Source organism: Miniopterus natalensis, chromosome 1, assembly GCF_054644295.1.
Source record: "Miniopterus natalensis isolate mMinNat1 chromosome 1, mMinNat1.hap1, whole genome shotgun sequence".
NCBI classification, from domain to species: domain Eukaryota; kingdom Metazoa; phylum Chordata; class Mammalia; order Chiroptera; family Miniopteridae; genus Miniopterus; species Miniopterus natalensis.
Window position 1 is genome coordinate 30,952,556 of NC_142081.1, and position 24,360 is coordinate 30,976,915.

Here is a 24,360-nt window from a genome sequence, read left to right on the forward strand (position 1 = left end):
GACAAAGAATAATATGCAAAAATCAGAATTTCTATACTCTAGCAGCAAACAATTAGAAAAACGTAAAAAGATATTGTTTAAAATAGTTATTAAAACAACAGAATAAATCTAGCCAAAGATGATTAAAACCTTTAGGAGAAAATTATACATCTTTATTAAAGGGCATTAAAAAATGTAGGACTATTTGTGTTTATGAACGGGAAGGCTTAATGCTATAAATATTAGGGGAGACTGCTTATTGTATTTCTTAGTGGAAATAGCTCTCTGATGTGTCACTACTATGCTCTCTCAGTGTTTTCACTTCTCCACTGGGGAGATAGAGTGACTTAATAAATATGGAAATATTGAATTGGACTTGTTTAGCTCCTGTCTTCCCTTTTGGGAAAGAGCTTATTGTTGGGAAAATGCTTTCTCCTCCTTAAGGAGAAGTTCTCCTCCCATGTGGAGAATCCTGTCAAGTATTTTCTGCTACTTGTGATCATGATTGCCTATTTCTGGAATCTGTTAGTAGGCCCACTTAGCTTTCTCACTAAGCTAAGCAAAATATTTTCACTTCTCCTATTGTATGCTACGATCATATTTCTCAATCTGTCCAGATGTTAGGTGAATAAGGATGCTACTTATTAGATGCCTTCAAAGACTCCAGCATGAAAGGTGGCAAATTTCTCCCAAAATTAATTTAAAAATTCAGTGCAATTCTAATTAAAATATCAAGATTCTCATACAACTTGAGAAGCTGTTTGCTAAAACTCATAAAAAATGTAAAGGGCTAAGAATAGCCAAGACAGTGAAGAAAGCAAAACAGAAAGTGGAAGAGAAGAAGAGGTGCTTACTCTACCAGACATCAAGACTTAATATAAAGCTTTAGTAATTAACAGTGTAATATTGGTATACAGGGGTTGGCAAATAGGCCAATGGATATAATGTAGAACCCTAAAACTGACACTCTTATAAATGACAATGGTAGTTTATTGAAACCAGTTGGAAGAAGACACTAGTCAATAAATTGTGCTTAGATAACTGTCTATGAATAAATAAAACAAAATTTAATCCTTTCTCACTTTATAGAAAAATAAATAATATACAACTGTAAAGAAATTAATTAATAAATTAGAAAAGTAACATACACACCGGATTGCCATAAACTGTAAGCTCTCTGAGAGAAGAGATACAATCAAGTTTTTCCAGTTCTGCTATATCCTGTTAAAAAGTAAATAAATTATTATTTGGTTAGATCCAACATCTTCATATACACACGGATTTGGGTCTAATTATATGTAAATATTGGATTGCAGTAGCTCATGGTTGAACCCTGTGAAGTTAGCTTGAGTGACAATATTCTGTATTGCTGATTAAAGACAAGTCTGTGTGATATTGATTCCAAATACATGATTGGGAGAAATAACATTCTAACATGTGAAAGAGGCCAAATGATAGCACTTGCAAGGAAAGACCAGCTTGGCTGGGTGTGGCTCAGCGGTTGAGCGTTGACCTAGGATCCAGGAGATCGAGGATCCAGGAGATTGTCAGGGCACATGCCCAGGCCGCGGGCTCAATCCCCAGTGACTCTCTCATCATTGGCGTTTCTGTCTCTCTCTCCCTCTCCTTTCCTCTCTCTGAAATCAGTAAAGATATATTTAAAAAAAAAAAAAGACCAAATTTTTTTCCTTAGAAAACTTATGATCTATTCTAGGACTCAGATTTAGTTGGTTAATTCCCTAGAGGACTGACCCAGAAGTGTGGAAAAGAAGGTGAATCCAGTTAAAACAATTTCAAATGTACATATTCAATAACCTTAACCATAAAGGAACATGTAATATTGAGTAGACTGCAGCCTGAAATATTTGCAGGGTATATATATATATATATATTTTGAAAAACGATTTCCCTAGTTGAATTACTTGCCTTCCCTTGGATAGGATTATTTCTTATTATCTATTTAACATTGGTGAAAGTTTGCAAATACTTTACATTTTATTTTTTTGCAAAATTATTTCTAAAATGGTATTTTTGACAAAATATAGGCAATAATCTCAGTTTAAGGTTGTTGCTAGTTTATAGTAATAAAACAAAGTTATTGATATGATCCTGTTCTTATTTGGAATGACAAGTAGATAGAGCCAATTCATCTAGTAACTATACAAAATTCAGACTTATTTTAGACCACTTGGAAGTAGAATTTTATTTTAAAATGACTGATCCTTACTATTTTGATTTTGGAAGTATCATAAAGGGGGACTTTGGAAAAGCTCTGACAGTCAATTATTTATAGATATCTTGTGCATTTGACCCACAGGCAATATCTATCTGTGGAACCAAAACTTGGTTGGGAAGCATAGAAATGTGAAAAATGTTATATTATTATTATTATTTTTAAATATGTTTTTATTGATTTCAAAGAGAGGAAAGGAGAGGGAGGGAGAGATAGAAACATCAATGATGAGAGAGAATCATGGATCGGCTGCCTCCTGCATGTCCCCTACTGGAGATTGAGCCTGAAACCCAGGCATGTGCCCTGACCAGGAATTGAACCGTGACCTCCTGGTTCATGGGTCGATACTCAGCCACTGAGCCACACCGGCCTGGTGAAATAGGTTGAATTTTGAGCAGGTAAAACTAAGACAGGGTCCTAAGGAAGCCTTGACTAAGGGAGAGATGGAATATTAAATCATAATCAGGAATTGATTCAAATGTCAGGTAGAACAAATCCATATGCCAAGTTTGAAGGACCAGAGGTAGTCTGGGATTGAGATACAGAAATAGCATGGACCAAGGGTAGTCAGGAGCAAAAGAGATCTCAGAGAGGACTGCTGAGAAGAGCCTTAGAACATTTAGAGCTAACTTTTTTTAGCAGGTAGATGCCTGTGGGTTGGAAGCAGAGTGGACATCTTTGCATCACAGACTATATATATTCCTCTATATCAGAATATTTACATGGCATATAAATGATAAGTAACACACTAGCAAAATTTTCATTGGTATATTTGGAAGCTTCACATTCAGAGGAGTTAAGTAAGTCTTGTAAATCTCATAACAAAAACAAAATAATGTTACCTGGATTTTATTATATCCTAGGAAGAGTTTCTCTAGTTTTACTAAAGATTGTAAATTGTTCAGCTCTCGTAGTCTGTTTTCTTCCAGGTGAAGTGCCAACAGGGAGCTTGGTTTGGCAAAGGCACTGTCATTAAATGCTCTGATGCGGTTATGGTCCACTACCAATTCCTGAAGTACAAATAAGTTGTCAAGTCCTTCAACTTGACTGATTTCATTCCCTGAAAAAAGATAAGTCATTATATATCAAGTGAGCCCAAACTTCCTGAATAAAAGGTTATCTATCTTTATTTAAATATTTTCCATACACTTATTTTTTGAAAAAGTATTAAAAAGAACATATTTCCAAGGAGAAATAGAAATGTAATTTTTTAGAAGATCCCTTCTTTTCAGGGACAAGCTCATTGAATATACAACCTCTCTCTGGTGCCTTTCCTGCCTATCTACTTCCCTCTAAATTGTCATTTTGGTTTTTGCTCTTACCATGTTTCCAAATTTGATCTTCTAAAGCAACGATTTTCAACCAGTGTACCATGGTACACTGGTGTGCTGCAGGAATTTTTAAAACATGCAATACCTATTTAGTCAGGGCACTGACCTCTTTCCCCTTCAATTGCCAAATAAAACAGTGACAACAACCAACACAATAAAAGCCATGTGAATCAAAATTATACCTATTTTTTTTGTCAGATTGGCAAAAAATATATTTTTAGGTGTGCAGCAGAATTTTAGTAATTAGTTTATGTGTGCCATGAGATGAAAAAGGTTGAGAATTGCTGCCCTAAAAGTTGCTAATTGTTTCCTTTTTGTTGACTCAAATTGTCTGCATCTAATTTTTTTCCACATAGGACTCATTGTTTTCATCAATTGATTTTGAACCTTTTATCCTCAATTTCTCTGACATTTAGAGTTTGCATTTCTTGGTTTTTCTTTCAAAATTTCTTGCATGACCCTTTGCTAGTTCTTTTTCTCCTAATGCAGGGGGAAGGAACAGGTGTTGAGGGGGTAGGGGGTAGTGTGTTGGGGGGTTGTCTCCATACCTCTTTTTGGCCTTTCATGTTTTCTTTATATTTATTTCCTGAGTAAGCACAAACAGTTGACTTCACTAGGCACCTCCACTGTATATTCTAAAATATACATTTCCAGTCCTGACCTGTGGTTTAGTGCTACTGCTTGGAAATGTCTCCATTTTTATGTCTCAAAATTGTCACAATGCAAACTGATCTTTCCATACTGCAAATGAGCAACCTTTCCCAATGACTTTATCCTACTTTAATACCTCTTTTTGACCAATTTCCTAATGAAATCATGAAAAACATCTTGAACTATTTTTTCCCTCCTTATATATCTAGTTAGTCATTAAGTCCTAGTAGTACCTTCATTTAAACTGCAGCTTGGACTCACCTCTTAGTTTCCCCACTGACACTACTGTAGCCTGGGCCCTTATTGTCAGTCATGCTGGATAGAAAATGCATGTGCTTTGGAATCAGAGCTGGCCAGTATTTAGGTAAATTATTTAAGCCCACCGATCAATTCCTTTTCTTATAAGATGCATATAAAATTGCTTACTAGGTTGGGTTGCTGTGATAGTTGAATGACATAATCTATGTAGACAAACACTTTGACCAATGACTCAAATGGCAGCTGTTACTGTCAGAGTAAACTGCCTCACTTCCTGCATAAGGCTACCTCATTCTAACTTGCCACACCAGACGCAGCAACATGACACACTCCTCCTTCACATTCTTAGATTAAAATAGACCTTCCAGGGTTGGGTTGTCTGCTTTTTTTGGATGTCAATGTCTCTTTTAAAAGATCTGACATTGCTGTGTTTGGTTTCTTGTTCTTTTAAGGCTAAGTCTCCATATTCTTCACCCAACTGACAAGCACCTTTGAAACGCAAAATATGTATTAAAAAACTTAAAATATGGTCTAGAAAAGTCTGTCTTTCAGAAAAAAATTATTATACTCAGATCAACTATACAGTTATCTCCCCATATGTCTCACTGATGTATCTCCCAACCTTTTTCTGTCATTAAATATTTATTTTTTATTTTTTTTTTATTAAATTCATTGGAGCGACATTGGTTAATAAAATTATATAGGTTTAAAGTGTACAATACTAAGATACATTATCTGTATATTGCATTGTGTGTTTACCACCCAAAGTCGAATCTCCTTTCATCACCATATATTTGACTCCCTTTATTGTTAGATTAATGTTCCAAACCCTGTTTTTTTCTCATTCTGCTTTTCTAAAAATTTACAATTCCTACCTATTTTCAGCTGCAAAATGAGCATTAGTCATCATATTGATCATGTTTAGAAACATTATAACTCTCTTAGAAAACGATATACTCTTTGTTTTCGTCAGGTTGGCCCCTTTTCAAGTGCTGGCCCACAGACACCACAATCTTGCCCTTGTGACTCTCTCCTTCCCCACCCCCCACTTGCAAAGCTCTTGGTCATCCTCACCTTCAATCTAAAGTCTCTATCAATCTTTCTAAGAGTCCTAGATATATAGAGGGGTTAATGTTTCAGTTTCTCTTTTCTCTAAACTTCTATTGCACTTAAGTTAATAACACATAGTCAGAACTTAATTTATCTTTGTTTCAGTATGTCTCTATAGGTATATCTTAAACTACTTTAGAACAAGGATATGATATATATTACAACAATATAGTATTTCTGCATCTTTTTTAGTACTTAATACAATTCTGGGTTTAATAAAGTACTTGTGAATTACTCACTGGTTAATTTTTATTGTTTTTAAAATAGAATATGATATAAAAGTAAATTATGTTGTAATACTATACTGTACGACTGTAGTCCTAGGATATTGCATTCTCTAGGGCAACATTCAACAATCCTAGAATATTGCATTGACATTATTTATGTAAATAATCCAAAAAACCCCATTAGTGATTACTAAAACATTTTTGTCAGTGAATCTCTTTACGTAAGTGCTGATGCTTGCGTTTGCTCATCGGAAAGGACGATTATCAGGTCAGTTTTAATAACAATGACTTACTCATTATCTGCATTGGTACTCACCCTGGAGAAAGAGGAATTTTAAATTTCTTAGTCTGTTTAGTTGTAGCTGAATTAAATTACAAATTCCATTGTAGCCCAAATGGAGAACTTCTAAGTTGTGCATTATTGGAGGCAAATTTTCATTGCTCATTATATCTCTGAAACACACATGTAAGTTTGATCCCATAAACTTAATTTCAAACCCACTATATCATAAAAAGATAGTCTGGTATGTACTTAACATAAATTGAAGTTAAAAAAGGGATGTATTTCCTAAGAATTAAACTGTAATAAGTTGTCTCTATATTTTATATAATAATCATTTTTTGGTCTTTAATAATATTTTTATATGGTAAAGTACAGAAAGAGTTACTTAAAATGAAAAGCAAGAGCAAGTGCAATTAGCCAAGAAAGAGAAAAAAATGCATCCAGACTGGAAAGGAATAAATAAAACTGTCTTTATTCTAAGGTGACATGATCTTGTATTTAGAAAATCCTAAGGAATTCACCAAAAAACCAAAAAAAACAGAAATGAAAAAACCCCCAAAACAACTCCCCCCCCCCCACTACTGCACTAATAAATGAATTCAGCAAAATCACAGGGTAAAAAATTAATATACAAAAATAATTTGAATTTCTATGTATCAGTAATAAACTGAGAATGAAATTAAGAATTCTATCCACAATAGTATAAAAAAGAACAAAATACTTCAGAAAAATTTAACAGAAGAAGTGCAAAATGTATACACAGAAACCAACAAAACATTGCTGAGATAAGTTAAAGAAGATCTACCTAAGTGGAGAAATATTCCATGTTCATGGATTAGAAGATTCAGTATTACTAAAATGGCAGTCCTCCCCAGATTGATCAATAGATTCAATGCAATCTCTATCAAAAGCCCAACAGGCCTTGCCCTCACCTCCTGAAAATAACCATCTAAATAACCATCTTAATTCTTAATTTCCTAACAATTGTAAGGAAAATTCAAAGAACCCAGAATATCCAAAACAATCTTTAAAGAGAGTAAAGTTGAAGGGTTTACTATCCCAGATTTCAAAACTTACTGTAAAGCTGCAGTAACCAAACCAGCATGGTACTGGTAAAAGGACAGATACATAGATCAATGGAATAGAACTAAGAGTCCAGAAATAAACTTCTACATTTATCATCAATTGCTTTTCAGCAAAGGTACCAAAGCAATTCAGTGGAGGAAAGAATAGTATTTTAAATGTGCTGGAACAAATAGATAACCACATGCAAAAAGATGAATTTAGACCTCACATTTTACCTCACAACATACACAAAAATTAAGTGGTTCATAGTCCTAAATGTAAGAGACAAAACATAAACCTTTGAAGAAAACATGAGAAAAACCTTTGTGACCTTAGGTCAGGCAAAGAGTTCTTAGGTACAATACCAAAATCACTATCTGTTAGAGAAAAAATTGATAAATTGGACTTTATCAAAATAAATTTTTTTTTAAAAAAGACACTAAGAAAATAAAAAGTCACACATTGAGAGAAAATACTTGTAAATCATTTATTTAATTAAGGGTTTATATTCAGAATGTTTAAAGAACTCAATAATAGAAATTCAAGCAAACTAATTAAAATATAAGCAAAAGATTTACACAGTTCACCAAAGAAGATATAATAATGGGTAATAAGCATATTAAAAGCTGCTCAATAGCATGAGTCATGAGGGGAATGCAAATTAAAACTACAGTGAAATAGCACTTCAAGACCACGAGAGTGATAAAAAAGACAGACAATAACATGTTCGTGAGGATGTGGAGAAATTAGAACCCTAATAAAGTATCGTTGGTAATGCAAAATGGCGCAACCACTTTGGAAAAGAGTTCGGCAGTTTCTTAAAATGTTAAACATTAAATTACTATACAACCTATCAATTTCAATCCTAGGTTTCTACCCAAGAGAAATGAAATCATAAGTGCACACAAATATTTCTACACAAATGTTTATATGGGCACTATTCATACTACCCCTGAAGCGGGGACAGTCCACGTGCCCATCAACTGGTGAGTGGGTAAACGGTGGCATACCCGTACAGAATACCCAACATACTCAGCATAAAAAGAAGTGAGCTAAGACATGCTATAGAGTGGATGAGTGTCAAAACATTATGCGAAAGGTAAGAAGTCAGATGAATAGACCATATACTGTATGATTCCACTTACATGAAATGTCTAGAAAACAACCTTATAGAAAGTAAATGAGTGGTTTCCTGGAGCTAGAGGTGGAGCAAGGAACTGATTGCAGAGGGATCTGAAGGATCCTTTTGGGGTGTGACTGAAATGTTCTAAAACTGTATTGTGGGAATAGTTGCACAGCTCTATAAATTTAGTAAAAATGATATACTTAAATGAGTGAATACAGTATGTAAACTGTACTTCAGTAAAGCTGTTAAAAACTAATATGAATAGTCCCCAGTATAAAGGATGTGTATAAATGAAATGTTCATAGCAGCTTTAATCAAAATGGCCTCAAACTGAAGACAACCCAAATGCTCACCAATGGTAAATGAACAAGCAATTGTCATATAATCTATATAATGGAATACCACTCAGCAATAAAAATGAATCACTGACACTTGCAACAAAAGATAAATCTGGAAAGAATTATGCTAAGTGGAAGAAGTCAGACACAAAAGACTACTTACTATATGATTCTAATTATATAAAGGTCTAGAGAAGGCAAAATTTATATATAATATATAAAATATAATTATATTTATGTTCTACCAAAAATGTGTAGGAAGGTGGGAGGTGTGTTCTCATCTTCTTCGTAATATGTCTTTTCTGTCGATGCTGGGGCATTAAATAACCAGATAAGTAATTTAGAGACAAAAGCAAAACAAAAGAAGCCTCAGCCCATCCTCCTAGGTTAGGGGTTCTTTTGTGCAGGGGATGAAAATGTTCTGGAATTTAGATGGTTGTCTCACAACTTTGTGAATATACTAAAATAATCACTGAATTGTACATGAGGGTGAATGTTATGGTATGTGAATTTTATCTAAATTAAAAAAAACTCAAGGTCATTAAACATACAAGTTGTTTTTCATTCTATTTTTTTACAATATGGATGTGAAATGGAGGAAGCAAGGAAAAATTAATGACAACGGAGTATTTTGAGTATCTTTTTATTTGTGAAATTCATCTTTGGCATGTAGCTATTAAATAAGTATTACAATAAGCTAAATGTATGTTACTGCTATCATTAATATGACTTACTGCTTTTTAAAATTCCCAGCCAAAATTATTTATAATTGTAAAAAAAAAAGAAAAGTACCTGTTTAATTTTGAGGTTCCTTGCTGTCCATACCCACTTGAAGGCACTTTCTGGTAGAGTACTTGTCTGTTGGTCAAGTGACTGTGAGGCTTTAGTCTGGGCATAATTGATTCAATATGATTATAGTTGAGGCATAAGACCTACAGAAAGAATACCTTATTAATCAGGCATTAAAAAATAAATACTGATATGTATATCTTTGGTTTGAGATTATTAACATCTCAAAAACTATTAAAATGGTTGGACTGTATAACACAATTTAATAATAGTGTTAAAATGACACATTTTTATATTGCAACTTGTCTGGATTTGGCTTTGAATGTGTTTTTTTTTTTTAAATTAACTGACATGCTGGAAAATGACAACATTTTAAACAAAATAATGAAGATGCTAGAAAGCTGCTTAACTTTCTCAACTGCACTGACTTCTCCAAGACTGACTTAGATGAAATAACTCTTCAGCTGGTGGAATTGCTGTTTCCCTAAAAGACGATAGGAGATGACTCAGTAAAGCTATAGGACAGGAGGCAGCGAGGCTGCTTTGAGGACTGCAGTGTCCTCCAGCTTCATCCTATACCCACTCGCTATGGAGGCAGCCTTCCAGCCGACCCCCTACACCGAGTAAGACTGACTGCTTATAAGACAATCACATAATACTGAGGTCAACAAAAATAACTTTTTCTTGCTTGGTGAAAAAAAACCACTTTAGGAATATTGTTTTTCTTTAATAACATAAAATACATTTTAATCCAAAGTAAAGAAGATTACAGCTTACACTGAAAACTTTGAAAGGAAATTAGTGACTCACCTTCACATTAGGTAGATAGATTAATCCACTGAATGAGGTGAGATTATTGTTCTGTAGATTCACATTACACACATTTCTAAATTGGTCTATTGGAATCAAATCCACAGTTCTGAATTTAGACAAAGTAAATACAGTTACAATTTTAATAGGAAAATTATATAGGTGAATCCCTCATGTACAACGCCAAAAGCATTTTTTAAAAAATCTCACCTGACAAATGCTATGAAAAACAATTGCCTTCATATAAAACGTATGGGTCAAATGATCAGATAAATACATTTTTTGGAGGCACACATATGTAAAAAAATAACATAGAATTTCATTGCTTTAAAACATATATTACTATATAAACATAACACTTTCATAAAATAAACTAAAAAAATAAATTCACATGTTCATGAAATCATAGTGAAGTTGATATGATAAGTCATAAGATTATCAGGTTGTAAACTGTGGAGGATGTAAGTGAAATAGGTTATTTCTGAAATGTCAGGAAGGGGTTAGGAATGGGAAAGAAAAGATGAAAGCAAGTGAAATCTTTGACAACAGGGTTTTCTGTGGGATCTCCTGGAAATTTTTATTGCATTCCACTTTGTAAGGATGTTTTAGTAACTAAACAAAATGCTTGATTCCTATTCCATAGCTTTACAACTCTCCCACCTTCCTTTGAGTTGTGATAGAGAAGTGCATAAAGCTAAATAACCTTAACCTAGCCACTTCTTTAAACAAATTCTAAACCCTGCAATTATAATTATAACATACTTTTATTCATTCAACATGTTTTCATTAGTATTTCCTAAGTGCAGACAATATGTTAGAAAAGATTGCAGCAAATATGAAAAGACACTGGTCTCTGCCCTCGAAGAGTGGGATTCAGAAAAACTGAAATAAAGAAAAATTGCTACAATAGAGTTAGGTGTAATGGCATTTTAGGAAAAGAAAAACCTATTTGGGGAAGTCAGGAATTACTTCACAGGGCAGAAACATCTTAAAACAAGACTTGGAGAATCTCTAGTCATTTGTTAGGCAAACTAGAAAAGAGTTCTAGGCAGTGGAACAGGCATAAGTAAAGGCAGAAACATGAACATCATCTTATGATTGAGACTGAAGAACTAGAATATTTTAGAATTTCTGGAGCATAAAGAGTTATGGGGCAATAGAGGTAAGGATTATAAGAGATAAAAATATACAGCTAATTAAAGGATTTTTCTATGCTGTATAAAGGGACTTTAAATTTTATTATGTAGACAATGGAAAGGCACTGAACAATGTTGACAAGGGAAGTTTTCTGATAAAACTTGCATCTTAGAAGGCAGAATGGATAATAGTTGAACTTGCAGGGAAGGTTACATATGAAACAAAAAGATCAAAAACTTTCTGAAATAGTTCATTTTCCAACATAGTCCAATGGCAGTGACTATGGAAAGAAGGAGGGAATTATGAGACATACGTAAGACACAGACTCTGTAGAACATGGTGATTAATTAAAAACAGAGGACAAAGGAGAAAGAGAAATAACATAGATTTTTGACTTGGGCAACAATAGGTGGGTGTTGTTTTCTAGTTGCCATCTAGAAAGCAATTGAGCATCCTAGTGAGGAGCCTAGGTTTGAGCTAAATTTGGGGGTCACTGTCATAAATTAAAACTATGGCTAAAGATGTCTGCCTATGATGAGTGCAGAATAAGAAAAAGAGAGGCAATAAAGGGATTTATTAACCAGGAGGACAGTGGACATTCATAAAAATAGTGTCAGAGGAGTGAAGCCAGATTGCCTTAATTAGACTGATATAATGTGAAGAACAAACATAGTATATTCTAATTTTTAAAAGCTTGGTTATAAAAGAAAAGGGAAACACAAGGTCTTAGAAAGAGATTGATGACATTTTTAACCATAGTGTGTGATGATAAAAATTATTAGAGTGTTTCAAAGGGTGGTGAAGTTAGCATGAGATTTTGAAGTTAGGGTAGATAATCTTCTGAATTATCAGTTATATTTGGATAAGATGTATAAATTATAAGCCTTAGAAAAATGATAATTACATATTTAATTATAAGGTCAAAAAACATATAATAAATAATTATACCTGATGGATGATGAAGTCCAATTTAATTCTTGCATTTGGGTGAAGTTTGAATGTCCTTGTCGTTCTGCGATCATGTCAGAAGTTAGTCTGCCACCAAACAAATCTTTTGCATACTCAGTCTCTGGTGGGTCCTATATATGAGAACATTTAGAAAGTGATGTCTTCCCTTACAGATGACTAAATAAGTTTAATTCTTTGGTTCCAGGTCAAAATGGAGCAGACTCATTTCTCCTCATTCCTCCTAATAAGTACAACTAAAACCCCTGTACATTGTATATAAAATAAACATAAGGAGACTAAAAGGTACAGAGAAGAAGACAGACCAGCTAGGGACCTTGGGACTTGAGGAATGACATTGTGGTGAGTTCCCTGGTGTGTTATTGTTATTTATAATAAAAAATATACATTTGGTCTTTATCCAGTGTTCCTGGCCTGGCCATATGGTGAGGCAGGAGGGCAATGGAAACCTGGCCTATTAAAGGGATGCCCATATGGGGCATGGCCCTATGGAAATTTGAGGGGTATATTAAAGTAGGTCATGTTGATGCCCATTAGAACGCCCTTTTAGGTTTGGAAGGTAATTGGAATTGACAAGCAGATATCCCCCTATGGTTAGTTAAGGTGGCCACATGGGTCTACGAAGTAGGTGAACATTGGGGGTCTACAGCAATGCAGAGATGGGCCGAATCTAGACATACTCCCTTTGCATCCTCTGAGGCACAAAATGCCAATAATCCTGTTCTGTCTGCCAGATGGCCAAATTGTAGATTTCCCTTGGGGGAAGGCCCTGAACATAGCTGAAAGTCACACTGAGGCTGGTAGCCCTATAAATGTTTCTTGGTAGGAATAAATTCTGACTGTGGACTGGGTTTTGCTTACTCAGTGGTAAAAGCAAATGTTCAGAGTGCTATAAAAGAAATGGAAAAGAAGAAATTACAATAATTTGGACAACTGACTGTTATTTCTCCAGACCAAGGAACACACTTGACAGCCCATAATGTTCAATGATGGGCAGAAAGATATCCTCCTAAGAGTAGTAGTTTGATAGAGAATTGGAATGGGCAATTAAAACATTGGTTGTCTAAAACATGGGGAGATAAAAGCATGAAGGGCTGGTTTATATGCCTTCACGAATGCTCACACTCAATGTCAACATGAGTGGGGCTAAAGGTATGTCCTCACTGGTTATATTTTTCTGTTTTTCTGGTGGATCTGGGGAAGAGAGGTTGGGGAAGGATGCTGGTATGACTATGCAGTTCTAGCTAAGAGAGGATGATAGTGTTGATATAATCATTTTACTGTTGTTTCGTCTTCCCTCCATCACCTCAACTTTTTTTCCTACCTGATGCAGTGGTCACAAGACCACAGCTGCAACAAGTGCTGGAAACGGATGATTTCTAAGCAGTGAAACTATAACTAAGTTTTTAAACCTTATGTCAGAATTCATTAGGGCCTGATGGGGTGGGTTTTGTCTTCACCCCACCTGGCAAAATGGGGGTTAACAGTGACTATAGCTGAACTGCCTGGTGTCAAAAATAGCCAACTAGTTCTGTACTTGTATCAGCTCAGCCTATATGAACAACACTGAACTGATGGGGAGGTATTTGCTAGACTGGTATTGCTGTTTGCTCTAGACCAGCACAGTGACTGAGCCTATTGGCCCTTCCAAAGGTGGAAAAGATTGAGTATAAATGGAAAGGATAAATAGTAGTTACGAGGAAAGGAATTAATAAATAGGTACATAATGAGGAAAATCTAATATTACATTAATACCTCAAAGAGGCTCAGAGCAAGAGATGATATTGTCTCTTAGCTCAATTACTCCGGATGTCTGAAAGGGTGAAGCTGTTTTCCAAGATCACTCCTGCTAAGGGAAGCTGACAAGGTCTCTAGTGGAAACCTGCAAATCTCAGTGGCCTCACCATGGGAGAAATTTTTATATGATTATGGACTGGATAATGACTAGATGGGATTGTAGTTATATGCTAGTATCTTTTGAATTTTATGATTATTTTTCTGTAAAAGATCTGTTTTCAAAGACAGATCAGATCCTTTAGGGATAGACTGTGATACTGTGATTTATAATAAGAAATATATATTTTATCTTCACTGTTCCTGGCACATACCTCTTAAAACCCTTGCAATTTCCTATATAAGAGCTATAGGGCCATCTTTTGTTATATTTGGTCTTTTGTCATAGGTTCCTGAAATAGCTCCAGAACCACAAAGGCAAAAGGTGTCTTGTTATTCATAACAAGCTCTTTTCAACCACACCTGAATTTATGTTAATGAGTGACTTTTGGAAAGTCACTAAGGATGGGGGCTGGTTGCAGGGCAACCAACCATGATTAGAGGGCTGGAATTTTTAGTCCTACCTCCTGACTTCCAGGGAGGGTGGAAGGGCTATAGGTTGAATCAGTCACTAGTGGCCAATGATTTAATCAAGCATGCCTACACAGTGAAGCCTCCATAAGAACCCAAAAGGAGGAGGTTCTGAGAGCTCCTGGGTTGGTGAACATGTGGAGGTGCGGGAGAGTGGTGTGCTCAGAGAGAGCATGGAAGCTTCATTCCTCCCTGTACCTTGCCCTATGTATCTCTTCTATCAGGCTGTTCCTGAGTTATAACCTTTTAAAACAAGTCAGTAATCTAATAAGTAAATGTTTTACTGAGTTCTATGAACTGCTTTAGCAAATTAATTAAACCTAAGCAGGAGGTCATGTGAACCTCCTATTTACAGCCAGCTACTGAGAAGCACAAGCGACAGCTTATGACAGGCATGTGAAATGGGGGTGGGGCCGTACTGGGGAACTGATGGGATCTGATGCCATCTCCAGGTGGATAGTGTTAGAACCAGGTTCACACACCTGGTTTTGGAGAATTGCTTGATGTGTGAAAAGCCTGCACATTTGGTGTCAGAAGTATTGTGTGATAGTGGTGTAAAAGTAAAGAAAATAACAGAAGTGAATTTTCCCTTTAGACCTGGGTTTTCTTTTTGCCTCATATATGCTGCACTAGGTGCTAGAGAAGCCAGAAGTCAAAAAATGCCAATAAGAGAAAACAAAAAGTCCACAAAAAGCCTGCTTCCTCTTGTCAAAGACTAGGAAAGGGGAAGCCAATTAATCAGAAATAATTATAATTATTTCTTTTATATAAAATTCTAACAATTACCTGACAAGGATTTCAAAGCAACCATACAAAAATGCTTCAGTGAGCAATTATGAACATGCTTGAAACAAATTAATAAATAGAAACTCTCAGTAAAGAAATAAAAAGTGTCAGCAAAGTAATAGACGATATAAAGAAAAACCAAATGGAAATTTTAGAATTGAAAAATACTATAACCAAATAAACACAATTGATGGGCTTAACAGCAGAGTAGAGAGAACAGAGGAAAGAATCAGTGAACTCAAATACAAAACAATAGAAATTACCCAACCTCAACAAAAGAGAGAAAACAGATTTTAAAACAAATGAGCTTCACCTTATCAAGATAGACCACATTCTGAACACGTGGAACTGTAACAAAAGATTTAACATTAATAACACTGGATTTCTAGAAGAGAGGAGGAATAGAATGGGGCCGAAAAAATCTTGGAAGAAATAATGGCTGCAATTTCTCCAACTTTGGAAAAAGCATGAATCTACAGATTCAAGAAGCTGAGCAAATGCCCAAAGAGGAAACCCCCTAAATCCATGTCAAGACACATAACCATAATCAAATTTCTGAAAACTAAAGACAGAAAAAAAATCTTGAAAGCAGTGAGCGAGAAATGAAATCTTACCTCTAAGAAGAAAAGTTTGAATTATAACCGGTTTCTCATCAGAAACTGTGAAAACCAGAGAATGTTGTGTCACATTCTTTTAGTTGAAAAGAACTGTCAACCCAGAATCCTATCTATATCCAGAGAAAATATCATTCAGAAATAAAAGGGAAATTAAGACATTGTTACATGAAGGAAACTAAGCAAATTTGTTGACAGCAGACCTACCTTAAAAGAATAGCTAAAAGAAGTTCTTGAAACAAGGAGAAAAAAAAAGAAAGAAAGAAGCGGCTTGGAATAAATACCAGGAAAAAAGAAAGCATCCTGGGAAGATATAATACAATAGATTTTTCTTTTACTCTTGAGTTTTCTAAATTATATTTGATCAGTTGAAGTAAAAAAATCATAATATTATCTGATGTGGCTCTTAATATATAGAGAGGATATATTTAAGGCAATAAAAGAGGAGAAATAGACTTAAAAGCAAGTAAGATTTCTAATACTTCACTTAAATTGGTAAAAATGTAAACACTAGTGGACTATAATAAGTTATGTATATGAAATGCAATGCCTAGAGCAATGAGTAAAAAAAATCTATATAAAGAGATATACTAAAAAAAAAAAAATTATAAAATGTTCAAGTAACTTGCAGGAAGCTTTATCTTTCTGAAAAAGAAAACAGAAGAGAGATAGAGGAAACAAACAAAACAAAAAATAAAATGGCAGACTATGGCACTCACCTTAAATGGAAATGGTCTACACTCACCATTTAAAAGCTAGGAGTTGGCAGTGGAGAAAAGAATATGACCCAATTGTATGATGGCAACAAGAAACTAATTTCAAATATAATGCTATACGCAGGTTGACAGTAGAAGGATGGCAAAGGATATACCACACAAACATTAATCAAAAGAAAGCAGGAGCGGTTATATTAATATCTGATAAAACAGACTTAAATGCAAAGGAAATGACCAGGGACAGAGAGGAACATTACGTACTGATGAGAGGGTCATTCTACCAAGAAGACACAACAATCCTAAAGGTGTATGCATCAAACAACAGAGCTATGAAGTAAGTGAAGCTACAGTCTCTAGTTGTTCTAGCAAACATTAATGTAGGTATTACTGTGAAGGGGTTTTGCAAGTTAAATTAAAACTCCTAATTTGTTGACTTTCAATAAGGAGATCCTCTTGGATAAACTGGGTAGGCCTGATTCAAGCAACTGCAAAGACTTAAAAGTAGAGCTGAAACTTTCTTGAAACATAGAAGAAATCCACCTACAGAAGGCAACTTTGGTCCATGACAATGAACTGTCCATAATCTTCCTTTCCTGATGGTCTGCCCATTAGATTTCAGACTTGCTTAGGCAGCCTCCACAATTAAGTATTCCTTGTAACAAATCTCCTAATGTACATACACACACACATATATCTCCTACTAGTTGTGTGTTTCTGGTTGAACCCTGAATGATACAATCTCAAAATAAGTTTAAAAAACATTAATTCAGCCTTAGGAATAGCATTGCTTTTGCATCTTTCATAATCATAAAAATAACATTTGATTAATGTCTTTCTAAATCAGGAATTAGCAATCTTTTTCTGTACTTTTCTTGTAAAAGTATTTTAAAAATAGAAGTATGTAGAAAGAGTCTATGTCCTCCCTTGACTCCCACTCCAGAGAAGGCACTGTGATTATATGTCCAAAGAGCCCTGGACAGAGGGAGGCTCAGCTGTCTAGGCTTTACAAGTAAAGAGTCATGTCACTTGGAATAAGTCATATAAATTCTCTGGAGTTCTTGCATGGAGGCATGGAACAGACTGACATATCTCAGAGGGGAGGGGGGAGGAGACAGGAAGAGATTAACCACAGATCTTTTATATATAAATACATAACCAAGGGACACAGATAATAGTGTGGTGAAGGCCTGGGTGGGGCAGGGGCTGAGAGGAGTGGAGGAATGGGGAGGAAAATTGGGGGACATCTGTAATATTGTCAACAATAAAATAAAATAAATAAATGAATGAATAAAAAATAAATTCTCTGGAATTCTTTGTGCTTATCTATAAAATAAAGGATTTGGATTATGTCATTTCTAAAGTCCATGTCCATTTATATCTTAAAAACTCTAGAATTATATTGCTCTTCTATCTCCCTCTGCACCTACTTTTTGTAACTTCTTTTCCTCTTTAAATTTCCTAAATGGAAGCCTAACTTGGATTTATTTACTTTCTCTACCCTCTTACCTTAGACGACCTTACATATGTTTTTGGTTTTAACTATCAACTTTCTTCAATTTACTTCCAAATCTAAACAAATGTAAATTAAATTTCCATATTTAAATTTGTTCTGTTTCCAACCTCTTGCTTGGCATCTCCAGTCAGATGATCCACTATCATGTAAAACTTAATGTGTTCAACACTAATCATCTTATTTCGGAAAACTGCTTTTCTTATATTCATATTCCTGTTACGATATTTCTTATCGGTATAGACTCAGACCTTGTACTCTTCCCTTTCCTTGTCCTTCAAATCCAGTTGGTTGCTAAGTTCTGTCAATTCTCCCCAGTATTTCTCATACCTTTCAGCTCTCCGTTTTAAAGTCAATTCCCCTTGGTTCAGGTTCTTATTACCTCACATGTAGACTACTCTAACAGTCTCCTATTGGTCTTTCAAAATCTATTACTGTAAACACTGCTGTTAGGTTAAATTTCCTAATACATAGTTTTGAATATGTTTTCCCCCTATTCAATCTTCGATGCCCTCCCATTATGTCTCAAAGTCTAAATTATTCAGTCTTGTCTTCATGTTCCATTATTAATTCATATGTTTATACTCTACCTCATTCCATGAGAATTTGTGGCGGCTTACAGGAAGCACATATAATCCAACAGTAAAATGAAAATAATAAATAGTGAAGATCAGGACCAAGAATGATCTAAGTTAGAATAGATCAGAACTGGGGTAGGGACAGATAGACCATGAATCCTACAAGGTTTTGGGGTATTGAACCATAAATTTGGCCCTGATCTTTTAGGTAGACAAAGTGAAAGGAAAATAGTTAAATAACACTCATTGTCAGTGAGTAGAGTGTAACTTTTTCTTAAGGCAAAAAGTTTTTCCTACACTTATTTCTAAAAGCACTTTCTCATGTGGTCCTTCGATGAGGGCACAGAGAGATAGGAAGGATAAGATCCTCACCAACATCATTAGAGCAAATGCAATACTAGTTTCATAAGTCTATTTTAAAACATCCCTCAATGAAAGGCGATACCTAAATAAAACCCAGTGTACAAGATTCTAGAGAATTTGTCTGTGTTGGGGAAGAATGTTTTTGATTTTCCATTTTGAGGAGGATCCCCAAAAAGGCTAGAATTAGCTATCTTCTCAGAGCACCTTGGGGTCCCAAATAATCATGAACTATCTCTCAATTTTCTAGAATATTTGATGAATTTTATTATTTGACAGGAGCTAGGCAGTGTTACACAGGGAGCCTTTATATTCTTCCGTTGTTTGTCATGCACTCACCCTGTTACATGGAAACCAGGAGCCCTGTACTAACACAGTTGTTATAGAATCCAAGTTTCCAAATATTGCTTTCATATTTAGTCCTGAGTAATTTTTCTTTACTGTTCACTAATAATGTTGACATATTATTTGTTGGTTCAAGTTTATTTTTCTTAAATATAACAACTGTATTTTTCCAGGGAATAGGAAGCTATTTTTAGGCCCCAGAGCAGATTTTTGGTAGGGCTCCAAAGCAGTTTTTTTTTTCTATCCTGTCCCATAAAATTGTGCTCTTTACTTTTTAGGCATTGAATCAGTGGGTACAAATGTAAGCAGCATCTTCCCCCCACTGCCACCTCAACTTAGATGATTAAGAAATGGCCAGAGAAGGGTGGTGAACACACAGTACAATATACAGATGATGTGCTGTAAAATTGTGCACCTGAAACCTGTATAACTTTGTTAGCTAGTGTCACTCCAATAAACTCAATAAAAAGGGTAAAAAAGAATTGGTCAGAGGAAAAAGTTTTAAAACCCAGGTCTACAGTGTGTTTTGGAAACCTAGATATTAATAAGCATAGTAAGTTTGGATATCATACTAGTGATAAAACAATGTGGAATATGATTGTGGCCTGTGGATCTGTGAATAGGCATATATTCCATATGGAGCAAATGCTGAGTCATAAAACAACTTACAATTGAGATTCCATCCAAAGCTTTCAGTTCTGGAAGATGAAATATTACAAACAACCGGTAGTTTTCTTGATTCCATACAATAATGTTTCCATACACGTCTAGAATGACCAAGTTGCATAAACCCTGGGTAATAAAAATACATACATTTAAAGTGATACATATATATCAAATTTCTGCTCCTTAAGAGTTTAACTATCCTTGAATTTTAATATTTGAATTACCCTATCATTTTGTAGTGATTTGAGTGCTTTTAAGTATACTTTTTAGTGCATTAAGGTCCAATGTTGTTCAATATTCAGTGGCCAATTAAATGATCAGAATCTTTTTTTAGGATGCTGGTGCTAAATGTATCATCTATCAGTGGTAATGACTTGGAGGGAACTTAGATAAGTTTAAAACAATATGCTTTATTTATGGAATACTGGCCTATTAAATAGCATGTATATGTGTATACAGATATAACAAGAATGAAATAGCTATATCCTTTGTCCCCCTTATGAGGGGATAAAACCGAAGTGCTCCTACCTTCTGAGAGTGTAGCAGAATTCGTCGTAAGGGAAAATGTGCTTTCCTGTCAGAAAGACATTTTGATATGCCCTTGTTGTGAAGGAAGGGTCCTGAGTGGGCATGGCTGAGAGAGGTTAAGATAAGAGGGAGTAAAACTACTCTGCATCATAATGTGGAATAGTTTATTTTGTTGTTGCTATTGTTGATTAGGTTGCCTCTTTAGAAGAAGTAGTTATATTGGGGAAGTAGGAGGCGAGAAAGCTGAACTTAAGGAAAGATGGGAAATGGGCCTACATTTTGTTAGGAGATGAAGTCCTAGTATCATATAAGCAAAAGAAAAGGGGCCATGGTGGTGAGAGTTCCAGGGGTAGGAAATGGCCATTCAACTTTATAAATAATCAAGTCACACATTACATCTGAAGTGAATTCCTACTCTGCACTGTAGTAAACTTCCATTTATTCAAACTTTCAGTAAAGCCTATTATACAGTAGCTGGAATTAGAGGTTTCTTTGGGAGAATTAAAAAGAGCAAAGATAGGCAAAGTTGACCAGAAAGATGGAGCCACCAGTAAGAACCAGTAAGTGAGAGATAACCAAGAATTATGCCAAGAACAGGAAATGTTAAAGAATCTCACTCCCTATTCAGGCTGGGAAATCCTTAGAAATACGGAGGAAAGCACTGGTTAGGGGAAATGGAGTTTGGGTTATTTTATTTGAGTACTAAAAAAAAATTTACCCATGGAGATTATCAACCTGGGGACGTTATGGTAACACATACATGTGTTTGTATGTACACATAAATTGAATGCAAATACATTTTAATAAACCTTGTTATTCTTGATTTTTGTTTTCTTCTTTACATTTTTCTATATTTTCCAAATCCTGTATAGTAAACATGCATTACCTTCCTAGTACAAAAACATAAAAATATTTTAAAAAACAAAAACATTACCCCAGATAGTCACCTTTAAATTGTAGATCTCCTGATTGAGAGCAACATAGTTATTGCTTATGTATAATTCAATTAGAGTAAACACTTTTTGCAAACCACTCAATGAAGTGATTCTGTTGTTCTCAAGAGAAAGGGAGTGAAGATGAAGCATGTTATCAAAAGTATGCTTTTCCAAACCAGTGAGAAGATTATTGTTCATGCTGAGGTGAGTTAATTTAGTCAGCTTGGAAATGCCTAGAAAAATAAGCAAATTCAAGAAAAGTTTCAGACAATACTGAAAGGTTAATTTAAAAAAAATTTGGTCATTTTACTGTTTCTCTTTTTCTAAATTCAAGTGGCCTTATGGTCTATAATATTAACCATCATTGTTTTTCCTTTCACTTAAGGATATCGTGTGTATCAAGTCCCAGCTAATGTATTAAATTCCAATTTTGAATTTCTAAGTAGACTCATTAGCTGGTAAGGGAAGGAATTATGTAGGAAATACTAAATTTTGCCTTCCAATAAACTTCAAGTGGTATAATTAAGATTTTCACCATCACAGTAACACAAAGCTCTACACAAAGCTAAGAGACAGTCACCAGCCCCCATTTTAAAACAAGGGTAAGGAGCTGGAGCACAATACTCTGGCAAGTATTCCTCATTGTGGCATCATTTGTATTAAAAAGAACCAATTAGGCTAATTTTACCTTTGTATGATTAAAAATACTCTAGACAGAACTTTAAAAAATGCCACCTCTCACCACCATCTAACTCCTGTGTATGTTATGTAGTGTAGGCACTTTCTAACCAGAGGTAGGAAGGTGCAGTTGAAAGACAAGAACTTTGGAGTCAAAGTTGGTTTCAAATGTGTCAAAGTTGGTTTGGGCCGTAGGTAAATCATGTAAAAGGATGTAGCCTCTGAGCCTCATTTTCCTCCCCCACAACATGGACATTCTGAAATCTACTTCCAAGGGGCCACGGAATTAAATGGAATGGCATTTGAAAAACATCAGTTACAGCTTTTGGCAGATAATTGGTCCTCAGTAAATTTTATCCACTCCCCTTTCACACCAGCTTCTATCGTGGACTGTGCAACGCTGGAAGTAAATCCACCTAGGGCATGTTAGGATAAAACCATCAGGGCAGAAATCCTTAAATGGATATTGAACCTATCTATGTCTGGAAAAATGAAGAGAAATATCTGTTAAAGTTTAGTGGGGTAGCTGTCTTCTCTGAAAAGTGGATATAGAGAAAGTGGGTATAGGTTGGGGGATTTTTCCCCTCAGTGGGATTATGGAAGGGAGTAAAAAGGAAATAGGGTTTCAATTGTATATACAAAGCACAACAACGCCCTGCTTATGGGAATGGAAGACTAGTGATGGTTCTCAACACAAATGCCTGAGCTACCCTCAGGCTTACTCAACTGAAATCTACAGAGGCCTGTGAATTTGTATATTCAATAAGTATCCCAAGTGATTCTTACGCTCAAGCAAGTTTTAGAAATATATTGTTAACAGCCATTAAAATAAAGTATAACAAATGTCATACATGCTGCTTTAAAAGATATTTAATATTTGCTTTTGCATATGTAATTTTTTGAAATAAACTTTTCTATTTTATGAAGAAGGTAGTATACACACATGCTAAAAATAACCCAACAATTCAAAAGTGAATAGAGTATAAATTAAGTCTTTTTTCCAGCCACGATTTCCAGTTCTTACCTTCTGTCCTCACCAAGGGCAGCCCTGTTACTAAAATACACATTCAGAAATATTCGATACTCATGTATGTGTGTGTGTGTGTGTGTGTGTGTGTGCACGCGCGCACGTGTGTGCATATCCAGACAGTAATAAAGCTGCTTCACTGTACTTGCATGTGGATCCATATAAAAGGTTATATAGTACATTTTATTTTCAGCTTCTTGTGAATAAAATTTTCATTTTTGTTAAAGTCTTCAAATTTCCAAATGTAACCTTATTTCCATAATTTGAAAAATGAACTGGGCTGTATTATCTTTTAAAAAAGGACCTCGTTCATTCATTCATTTCTTTCAACTCTACAAATATCAATTACTGCCTAGATGGTAATGTGCTGGGTTTGGTAATAGATGGTGAACGCTGGCATAGAGGAGAGGAGAGGGGGCGGAGAGGTGAAAGTCAGCTAGCTGGGCTCATTATATGCAGTAGGTGGTCACTGATCCCACTGAGAGTGTTTAGAATACTCTGCGCCAAACCTTCTTGGAACTTCTCTAGAGATTTTTCTCTTCAGAAATTGGATCCTTAGTATTACTCATTTTTTGCTCCTGTCAATTAGACATTCATTTTCTAAGACGTTCAGTTTCTCAAATTCCTTACCTTCTATCTTTGAGATGCAGTTTCCATCTAATGTGAGCTCTTCTAAGTTAACACAGGATTCCAAGCCTTCCATTTTCGTGAGGTTGTTGTTGTTGAATGATGCCCATTTCAAATTTTCCAATTTTTCTAAATTTGTGATTTCAAAGAGATGTTGCCCATCTAAATTCAAGGCAGTTATCTGTAGAATAATTAACATATTATATGTTACTTCTGAATCTCATCAATAAATTCAGTGGTATAAGATAAAATGATTAGGGAAATAATTCAAATGTGGTAACATCAAAGGAATTCTTTCACAATAAAGATATTGTGAAACCCTT

The 24,360-nt window shown here is 35.0% G+C and overlaps 1 protein-coding gene across 1 annotated transcript in view; it reads right to left on the reverse strand.

Annotated features, from left to right (window-relative positions):
- LRRC9 (leucine rich repeat containing 9) overlaps positions 1–24,360 on the reverse strand; it is an 89,237-nt gene that overhangs the window by 13,170 nt on the left and 51,707 nt on the right. Inside the window, exons 21-29 of the mRNA XM_087820109.1 lie at positions 24,041–24,218; positions 21,718–21,938; positions 20,246–20,368; positions 12,286–12,416; positions 10,201–10,309; positions 9,394–9,533; positions 6,106–6,242; positions 3,055–3,272; positions 1,132–1,200 (exon numbers count right to left, since the gene is read on the reverse strand). Coding sequence (XP_087676235.1) covers positions 1,132–1,200; positions 3,055–3,272; positions 6,106–6,242; positions 9,394–9,533; positions 10,201–10,309; positions 12,286–12,416; positions 20,246–20,368; positions 21,718–21,938; positions 24,041–24,218 — 1,326 coding nt within the window. The remainder of the gene's footprint in view (positions 1–1,131; positions 1,201–3,054; positions 3,273–6,105; positions 6,243–9,393; positions 9,534–10,200; positions 10,310–12,285; positions 12,417–20,245; positions 20,369–21,717; positions 21,939–24,040; positions 24,219–24,360) is intronic.